The 10,532-nt window shown below is 32.2% G+C and overlaps 1 protein-coding gene across 1 annotated transcript; it reads left to right on the top strand.

The window, feature by feature from the left end:
- The first annotated feature begins 4,046 nt into the window (after positions 1-4,046).
- Positions 4,047-10,152, top strand: LOC101248431 (putative glucose-6-phosphate 1-epimerase). Its single transcript, XM_069290312.1, has 8 exons — positions 4,047-5,244; positions 5,411-5,485; positions 7,471-7,524; positions 7,608-7,771; positions 8,038-8,172; positions 8,417-8,519; positions 9,097-9,196; positions 9,675-10,152. The coding sequence occupies exons 1-8, from the start codon at positions 5,134-5,136 to the stop codon at positions 9,869-9,871; spliced, it is 939 nt and encodes a 312-aa protein (XP_069146413.1). The 5' UTR covers positions 4,047-5,133; the 3' UTR covers positions 9,872-10,152.
- Positions 10,153-10,532: the final 380 nt, after the last annotated feature.

Raw genomic sequence — 10,532 nt, 5'->3', positions numbered from 1 at the left:
TTGCTCCCTATATTTGAGACTAAGTTCAAAATAGTCCCTAAAGTATGCTTTCAATAGTTTTTGTCCTTTTAAGTTTATTAAAGTTTATTAATACTTGTAATCTTTGTTAAATATTTAAGGGAAAAGGCTCAAATATGTCATTGAACTTTCAGAATAGACTTATTTTTATCTTCAGTTAAAATTTTAGTTCGTTTATGTTATTATCGTTAAAGAAAAGGTTCATTCATGCCATTATTTTTTAACGGTGGTTTTGCTAAACCATTTTGACACGTGACCAATTATAATTCGGCCACATCATTAATTCTTTTCATTAAAAAAATAGTTTAATTTTTATTCAGAATTTTGATTTTTTAATTAAAAAATTTGATGACCTGGCTAATTATAATTCGGCCACGTCATCAATTTATTTAATAAAATAAATAAATAAAAAACTTGATTCAATTTTTTTCAGAATTATGATTTTTTTATTTAAAAAATTGATGACGTGTCAAAAATGGTTTTACAAAATCATTGTTAAAAAATAATGGCATAAATGAGTCTTTTCTTTAACAGTAATGGCATAAATGAGCCAAGTTTTTATCTGATAGCATAAATGAACCTTTTCTGAAAGTTCAATGACATATTTGAGACATAACGCGATTAATTAAAATGATATCTATTTCAGTATATGAGTTTGTGCGGTAAAATTATCTATATTCCTAAAAGGTTTGGATCCGTTATTTTTGTTGATTTTGTTTTGAAGTCTCATGGTCCAAAACTTCCTCATAATTAACAATCAAGATAAGTTCAGTATAACCATTTATGGAGGATTCAGAATTTCCCTCCGTGATTACAGAGTCCTACATGTAACAATAACAATTTGTATAAATGAATCATCATGGAACGAAATTTATACAAAACGTAGGGTTTATGTTTGATAAATATCTCTCTATTCCTCACTCGTATCACATCACAATCATAATTTTGAATACTCACTAGCTATTACTCAAAAGTTTCGTAAATCAAAGCTCTCGAACTCTCACTTCATACCATACGTATTTTTATCACTAGTTATTTCAATCAAGTTTTACTAGCAATTCAACATTAATAATTTTACGTTTGGTCACCTCACTTGTTACCATACATATATAAGAAGAAAAAAAATTGAATACACCTCACTTTTTTTTATTTTTTTTTTTAAAAAGGCTCCATTTTTTATGTATTTCTCTAGCTTAAGATGCAAGAATATTGTTAAGTGAAAGCTCATTTTCTTTTACCCTACATGAAAAAGTATTTGGAAAATTGGATTGAAATGGATTTCATATCGTTTTCCACTTTACTTCCAAAACAGAATTGTCGTTTTGACCAACTTAACTATGAAGCACAAAATTTGACTCACGCTTCTATTGTGGAATTTCTAGAATTATAACTACACCTAACTAAAAGTTTTATAAATCGTTAAAAAGGTTTTTAATCTGAAGTCTTAATGTACGTATTTATTTTAGGACATCTAGATTACATACGTTACAAGAATAAAGAGGTAGAATAATGGATAAAATGAAGAGTTTGGTGGTTTCATAAGTTACTAACAACTAGTGACCACTTTCTTCCATAATTAATCAAGAGTAAAGAGGCACGCACAAATATGTCCACCAATAAACATAACTTGATACATAATGTTACATACATATGATATATTTTCATTGATATTAAAATGTCACACTAACACCCACCATCTCCATCATTATAATTATATTATACGTACTTCCATCTATATCATCATCGCCGCCATTGCCTCCTTCACCCCCATTTACGAATCTGAAATTTCTAGAATATGGTGCATCACTAAAAAAACAAGAAGAAGAAAAGAAGTTAAACGAGAATTGATCTCCAACCAAATGCACTATTTAACCTTTTTATTATGTGTGCTAATTACTCCATAATTTAAAAAACATATACATAAAATATCTACTTTTATTAAGAGATAGCAGATTCAAGTGTCCCGTTTTAGTATATAAGTTTGTCACGGACTATCACTGTCAATACCATCACTATGACCATATCCTACTTCTAACCATCTCGATCTATCATCACAACTAGCACCGCGGCTCATTGCTATCACCAACATATCATTAACCACCAAACATTATTCGGCCACCACCAATTACTAACATCAAACAATTTCACCATTACAACTATCACCGCTACCATCACTACAACACATCTCCACTATCACTTCTGATTTTTTAAATATAAAATAATAATTTATTTTATATTTAAATATTTTTCTAATATCTAATTATTTTTTTATTTGAATTATAAATTTATTATATTTACAAATATATACCGTATGCATATGCAAAATGTTGAAAAAAATAATTTTAATTATTTATGATTCAAATTCAAAAATAACACCTTAATTATTCAGATATGTGCTCAAATTAAGACATTTTAACCTTAATGAAAACAAACGAGACTTTTAAGTCTCTTTGGCTCTAAGCCCTTGTTATTCATAATCTACTATATACTATTGAGATTTTTATTGTGAATTGTTAAGACAAGTGGGGGTGTTCACGGTTATTGATGCAAATCAAAATCGAACCAATTTAATTGATTTTCATATCATCAAAATCAAACCAAACAAAATATAATATAGATTACTCTTTTAGTTGTAATCAGTTACGATTTGGTTTAGTTTGGTCATTAATTATACATAAAAAAATCGATTCATTCAAAAGAAGGAAACAAGACCACTATTCATTCAAAACGAAAAGTCATTTTAATGACTAATACATAACTTTTGATCAATGAATTTACTGTGAATAATCATTTTGACTTAGAAGGAAGCGATAATGTCATTCGTAATCCCACCAAGAATTGCTATAGACACCCGTATATATCAAACCAATAAGACAAATGTTTTCGTGTTGGACGTTTTTACTTTCATAAATAAAATTATAAATACATTTTGATGAAAATATAGAGTATAAGATATTTAAAATTAGGGATAATTTCAGAGACCTCCATCCAGGTTTTGCTTTATAACACTCCCCTTCCATGTGGTTTATGATATTACGTCTACCTCCCCTATTTTCATTTTCTTGTAACCATTCTTTAAACCTATTTAAATTAAATATAAATTCATATTTACCCTTCTATATATTAATTTCTTCATCTTAACAAATATTATATATATAAAAAAATTCATTTAACAAATACTTTAAAAAGTAAATAATCGCGAATACATATATACCTCTTTCATCTTCATTTCACCTTTACCAATTCACTAATGATTTTTTCCACAAAAATCCATCATTTTTCGGCAACAATTTCTTCAAAAATAGAAGATAAAAATAAACTCCCGAAAAGTGAAATTCAATATGAACGATCAAATATTGTTCTAGTTAAACATTTTCACAAGCGAAGAAGAAAAATGATCCAAGAAATAGAGATAAATAGTTGAAAATTAGATCTAAGCTTGCATGAATGGTCAATAATGGAGGAAACTGTTAGTTTCTCGAAGCAATTGTATTTGTAATTTTGAAACAGATTTTGTGCTGATTTATTTGTAAAGTATTTGTTAAATGAGTTATTTTATATTTATATAATATTTATTAATATGAAGAAATTAATATATAGAAGGATAAAATTGTTAAATCTAAATTATTTTGTATTTATTTAAAATATATTTAAATAATAGTTAAAAAAATAAAAATAAGGAAGGTAGACGTAATATCGTAAACCATACTGGAGCGAAACCTAAAGGTAGGTCTCTGAAATTATTTCTTAAAAATTAGTTATAATTATAATATATTGTGCATAAATAATAATAAAATATATGTTAATAATTTATCAATTCGGTGTTGTTATTTTCAATCTTTTTTTATTCTTAAAAACCTAATATCAAATTCAAATAAAATCAATTTAATTCGATTTTCAATATAAATTGATTTTTATTCAAACCGTGAATCATGCGAAGAAACCATGATCCTAATAGTATATTATTATTTTTCTTAAAAAAGAAAATTTACACAACAAACTCCTTTACATGTCATCACATAAATCTTGGAGAAAAAAATTGGAAAGAAACAAAATTGAACAACACACACATGACACACCTGCCAGTGCCACTTCTCTCCACCTCAAGCAGCCTCTCTAAATTTAAAACTCAAAGTGTCACAATCCCCAAATATGCCTTTCTACCAAATCTTTGTATCAACAACTTATGCTTCCTCTATCTCCAACACATAATATAAGAACTATTAATTTTTTCTGCAAACCCCAGGTTTTATTTTTCTATTCTTGTTCAGTTCTTGAAAATCTTTGTTACTGTTAATTAATGCAACAATAACATCTTTTTCTTGTTTGTATTACATTCCCATTTTGATGCATTGCATAAAGTTCAGATTTTTCCTCTTCCTTTTTGTATTTGCCATATTTTCTTGCTTTCTTGAACTGGGATGATTCTTGAAGGTTGTAAAAATGCAATCTTTATGAAATTTCTGGAATATTTACCCTATCTTGATAGTTTTCTCAAATGGGGTTCCTCAAAATTTGAGGTGTTATGGAGTAATAAGGAAGACACTGCTTACCTTTCCCCAATCTTGTTTTGTTTTCAATTTTTGGAACTCAAGATTTGAGCTTATGTAAGTTTTGAGCTTAATTTATACTTAGTATATTAGAAATTTGTTTGTAGTGCAGTTAAAGTTTTCTTGTATATTTGTTGGTTTGTTTGTTCATTTACTTACAAGATTTTAGCTGGTTTTTTCTTAGGTAAACGTCACATTTTCTTGCCGTGAATTTAGGCTGGGACAATAGTGTACTTTTGAGTATTTTTGCCAAATGTCATATTATGTTGGTTTATGTTGTTATTACAAATTAGAAGTCTGATTTTTTGAGTCAAGTGTACATTGAATTTTGAGGGGTAGTGGTAAGGTACATTTTATAAATTTTGGATTACGTTTGAGGTTCACTAGATTACAAAATATTCCAGAGAGGATTGTGTTTAAGGTAGTAGATACAAACCGAATAAAGGCTTTTGTCCCATCCATTTTACTGGCATTGATGGTTTTTCGCGTTCAAATAGCATAAATAAGGGGTTTCGAGGCTATTCTGAGGGTTTTGAGAGCCAAGAAAGACCTAGTGCTTTAGAAAATGGGGCAGTATGCACCTGTCTGGGATCATAAAGCATCGGTCGAAGTGACAAAAAATTTGAATGGGATGAATCAGGTCACGCTTCGCAACCCTCAGGGTGCCTCTGTTCTGGTTAGAATCTCTAAACCGATCTGTTCATTTAATTAAAAGTAATGATTTTATGATTCTAAATCATCTGTTAGATCTCCGATCGATTAGGAAGAACTTCATTGATGCTATTACTTAACTCGTGTTGTAACGATTTCCTTGAATGGCTGTTTACCCTTTGCCAATTCAGATTAGCTTGCACGGAGGACAGGTTACTTCTTGGCGGAATGAGCGAGGTGAAGAGCTCCTATTCACCAGCAAGAAGGTATACGTTTCCATGTTTGTATTAGTTAATTCTTACATCGGCTAATTCGACAAATGATACGAGTGTTTGATCTAGCGATTAGATCTTTTTGTTATATAGTCGATATCACCTAAATTTAATATCTGAATTTGGATTAAAGTTTTCTAAAATTATATCAGAAGATTTGGCGAAAGTTTGGAGATATGAAATGCTACTTGAAGTGAATTTCAGTGTTTTCGTTCTCGTAGATTAGAGGTAAAGCGATGGCGTACAGTCACCAATGTACATTGATGTAGAGATTCCAGATGTCGAGGTGAAATCCTTGTATATGGGTTGGTCATTCCGGTGCATATAGAACGGAGAAAGCCTCCCCCCCCCCCCGCCAGCCCTCTTTTGTTTTGTAATTGTTCTTTTTTATATATGTATATATAAATTTATATCATTTGATCGTTAGAGAATGAGGGTTGTTCATGTGAACCTTTGCCCAAACTTGTCATATCTTCTTTTTTCTGGTCATAATACTCTTGTGATCAACTCAATAGCAAGAAAACGAAAAAGATGTCATCATGTTTAACATGAAATAGCTTTCTCTTCTTTTTGCACTCCACTCACCCACACTCTGCTACTCTACCCACCCACCTTCCATCCCAGGTCTTCTGTTCTTTTCAATCCCTTTCGTGTCCCGCATTTTATAAGGGAAGAATGAATGGTAATACAATGTTTTAGTTCTACACAAACTAGAAGTGTGCCTCATTGTCTAGCTTATGAACCTTACAAACCTTAACTTGGAGTTTCTTCACATAGTTTATTGCTTGGAGATTTGGTTCAGGAAGTTGCTGCATGTAAGTGCGAACATTGTTCTAGAAATTGGGATTGCTTGAAGATGATAATTTCCTTTACTTTTGCACTCCTAAAAGCTCATGGTGAAGGCATTTTATCTGTCCATAAAATGTAAACATATTTATATTGCTCTGTAGTACTTCATTGGTGCCTTGATTGCTATGATAGGTTCAAGATTACATCTGTTAGTATTTTCCTCCCCATAATGAAGTGAGTTGAGAACCATAAAGTCTTAGGTTCAATCCCCATAAAGGTGATTTCTTCCTATCTGTCCTTGCCTTGGTGGACCAAGTTATCTGGCGCTGGTGGGAGGTAGCAGATATCCCATTGAATTTAGTTGAGGTGCGCGTAAGCTGGCCAGGACACCATATATATGTGTGTGTGCGTGTGTGTGTATATATATAGAGAGAGAGGGGGTGGGGGGAGAGAGAGACTGGCTAGTGGTAGACATGGCGGGCTAATACCACAAAGTTTGGTTGTTGATGGTGGCTATAGTGGGTATTCAAAGACAAGAATAGTAGTGTCGGGCTAGTTATATACTCCTCTGTCCTGTTGTCATCAATGTACTTCCTATTTTAGCCGGTCTTAGAAAGTTACTTATGGGAAAATGGTAAATTCTTTTCCCGTCCAACAATTTAAGTAAAACTATAAACTTTTACTATTTTACAATATTTTAACTTTAATATGACTTCTCACATTACATGAGACACTTCTACAACCAAGTTCATCTCATTATCTTTGTCCAAGTAAAATAGGGTCCATTAGCTTAGTGTTTTATTATGAGTTCATTGCATATAATCTTGCATCATCTGTTTCACTTGTAAAACAAGTATTTTATATAGACAGTGTGGAAATCTGATTCAATAATCTATCCATTGAGAATTGATTTGACAATGTTCAATTGTAACATGAGCATGACTAAATTGGTCCTAGTTACTCTATTATTTTGATAACTCATTTCTTCAGACGGAACAAATGTTGGGGACCTTTCCATTACTTGATTTATCTGATCTCCATTCCTCTATTATTAATATTCAGTTACTTTTTCTCCTTCCTCCCTTATTTTAAAAGGGGAATCATGTGCTAAAGTTTGTGGAGATTCAAAGTTTTGTTCAAGGTATAATATTGAGAATGCGCATTGACAAACATTAGCCTTTATATGTCAGATCTCCAAATCTTCGAAATCTGTACGAGGAGGAATCTCTATTTCCTTTCCCCAGGTACTTTTAGCAGTGCATATCATTGGTAAATTCCTGTCCAGTACTGTAAAATAGATCGCATGATTATCTTACTTATGCTGCAGAATGGAAATGGTGGATCAGTTGAGCAACCTGGATTTGCAAGAAACAAAATTTGGACCATTGAAGACGACCCGCCATCTCTAATATCATTTGATACCCAAGGAAAATCTTACATTGACTTGCTGCTCAAACCGTCAGAAGATGAACTGAAGTTCTGTCCTCATGTGTATGACTCTCACTCTGTAGCAAATTCTAATTGGTTTTGTTAGAAGTTTGGATCACTGAATTATGAGTACTGAAAATGTTTTCAAAGAAAGTTATGTGAGTGAAAGTCTATGGCTAAAAGGAAAGTGGAATTTTCACTGGTTTTCATGTTCGAAATTTTATTCCTTGTTGTACATTTCAACTCAGAGCCTTTCAGTTCATGGTTATTCTTGCTTACAGTTGTAACTTTCGAAGTTTCCAGTAAATATCTTTCTTCTAATGTTTCAGCTTTGAGTTTCGCCTTCGGGTTTCTCTTGCATCAAATGGAAGCTTGTCCCTGATATCCCGTGTAAGAAACGTCACTGGCAAGCCGTTGAAATTCTCCTTTGCTTACCAAACATACTTTTCTGTTTCTAACATAAGGTATGTTGTTCCCTATGTGGTTTCTTATTGTTTCTATATCCATGAATTTTCTTTCTTCCTGCTGTCAGCAATTTTGATTGAAATCTAGTTTTCCTGGACAAGCTTGAAAGCTTTTCAAATTTAAGAGAAGAGAGAAGAAGAACCAGTTTCTTTGTACATGATTGTTCATTTAAATGTTTGAGCATTACTTTTGAGATTGATGATTTTAGGTTATTTTAGAACTTAACATGAATCTTATTCACAGCGAAGTGCGTCTAGAAGGTTTGGAAACACTGGACTATCGTGACAACTTGTGCCCAGAAGAACTCTTTACAGAACAAGGAGATGCCATAACATTTGAGACTGAGGTAAATTTATTTATGCAGCCTAAATATCTCAAAAGATGTGATTATAGATGTGTTCAATTAGTTAAAATCTCAAATTTGGATTTTAATAATGACTCGATATAGATATTTGCTATTTCCCTTGGTGTTTAACAATGTGGACTCTATCACTGAGCTACAAGAAAAATAGAGACAAGCAAGGAAGCATCCTTCAATTGATGTTAAATAAGAAGGTTACTTTTGAAGTTTTGACCGAGAGAATAAGTTCTCTTTTTCTTTCCATGACCATAGGCAAGTCCAATTAATTTGGAATTGAGAACTACCCTTTTTGATTTCTCGAATTGCTGTTTCAAAGATAAATTGTCTAAGCATCGTCTTTAGCACTGCTGGTCATGTTGTGTTAGTACATCGATTTTTCAACTTTTTAGAGCATATATATGTGGTTTCTTTGAACTGCATGTTGAAGTTGTATAGTGTAAAGTGATCAGCTTACCATGTCTTTCATAGCTGAAGCCTTTTGGTCTACTTTAGTGAATTGGTTGAGTGTTAATCCGTCTGTTTATTCTGTTTGCACTTAGAAAATCATCTGTTTTTCTTTCAGATCGACCGTGTCTACCATTGTTCTCCTAATTGCATTGCTATTCTTGATCATGAAAAGAAGCGAACATATCTGATAAAAAAGGAAGGGCTACCAGATACTGGTAAGTTGCTTCAGTTCAAGTCATTCTTCAAAACTGTTTTCAATAGGAAGGAGCGGAGGTGGAGGAACGTTTCTTTTCTGAAAATTTGACTCTTATGCCTCATAATTCTTCTCTTATAAACCTGGAAATGTTTGTTTTATCTGAAACGAAGTATTGTTTAATTATCGAAATCTCTGCAAGGAATAAAGTGTAAATGTCACTTGACATCAGTCTTTCCCCGTTGTTTTTAGTGTTAGAGAAACTTTTATTTTACACTGTATCATGATCCTGCTAGTTTGCTTCGTGAAAGCATGATAGTAGACTTTCTACGAGTCGTGGACGAACTAGAAGGCCATACTTGAGATTTAAACTTTACTGAACCATTTTTTGAGCCACCTTTATGTCAAGGGAATTCAATATTATATGTACAAAATAAATTAGTTTTACTTGTCTATGACTGAACCTAGTTTTAACTGTTGCGTCGTCTTGTCTTCTTCAGTGCTATGGAATCCCTGGATTAAGAAATGCAAAGCAATGGCGGATCTTGGCAACGATGAGTACAAGCACATGCTTTGTGTTGATGGTGCAGCAATAGAAAAACCCATCGCTTTGAAGCCGGGAAATGAATGGACAGCTCGCGTGGAGTATGTGGTGGTACCATCAACCCTTTCCACCGACGATCTTTCATCTTATTAAGGTCTGGCCTAAAGCATTTAGAAATGGTTCTATAGCTTAGTGAGAGAACGTAAATCCATTTAAACTAGTTTCCGTTTTTGCTAGACTGTTATCGTTCGACAGCCAAAGCTTGTCAATGGCTGTATTTGAAAGAGGGGAAGTTTTAAAACTAAAATTGTTCCATTTCAGCACAATAATTATGTTTGTGCAATTGAAATGAGAAAGTGAAGGATTGCTATACTTTCCGTGTTTGGCTATAGTATATCTTGAAATGTTATATGAAAAACTTTTTGTTGAGCTGAGGGTCTATCCGAAACGTCCTCTCTACCCCCACAAAGGTAGGGATACACGTGTAACCCGCTCTCATAAAAACCCTGCTTGTGGAATTATACCAGGTATGTCGTTGTCTTAGTATATCTATGAAAAACATGTTAAAAAGTTATTCCGAATAAGTATATGGTTGATATATACTTGATCGATCCTCAAGTGGGGTCAATTGGTCTTGTTGTCCTTTACATATAGATATATTTTGTACACTATTAGTCATATTTATACAAGGATAATACATATGTATTATGTTTTATCCTTAGGTATAATGTTTTATAGTGTTGTATCTCGACTTATGTGGTGTAACATTTTATGTTGAGCGGTATATTTTTGAAAATTTCCTTTCGTTTTGGAA

This window comes from Solanum lycopersicum, chromosome 10 (assembly GCF_036512215.1).
Source record: "Solanum lycopersicum chromosome 10, SLM_r2.1".
Classification (NCBI taxonomy): domain Eukaryota; kingdom Viridiplantae; phylum Streptophyta; class Magnoliopsida; order Solanales; family Solanaceae; genus Solanum; species Solanum lycopersicum.
The sequence above is the reverse complement of the archived record's forward strand: the minus strand, read 5'-3'. Positions and strand labels throughout refer to the sequence as shown.

Excerpts from the sequence above, each read along its gene's own strand:
- LOC101248431 (XM_069290312.1), top strand. The coding sequence starts at position 5,134 with ATGGGGCAGTATGCACCTGTCTGGGATCATAAAGCATCGGTCGAAGTG. Across the intron at positions 8,173-8,416 it reads TTTTCTGTTTCTAACATAAG|CGAAGTGCGTCTAGAAGGTT; the intron begins GTATGTTGTTCC and ends TCTTATTCACAG. Across the intron at positions 8,520-9,096 it reads CCATAACATTTGAGACTGAG|ATCGACCGTGTCTACCATTG; the intron begins GTAAATTTATTT and ends TTTTTCTTTCAG.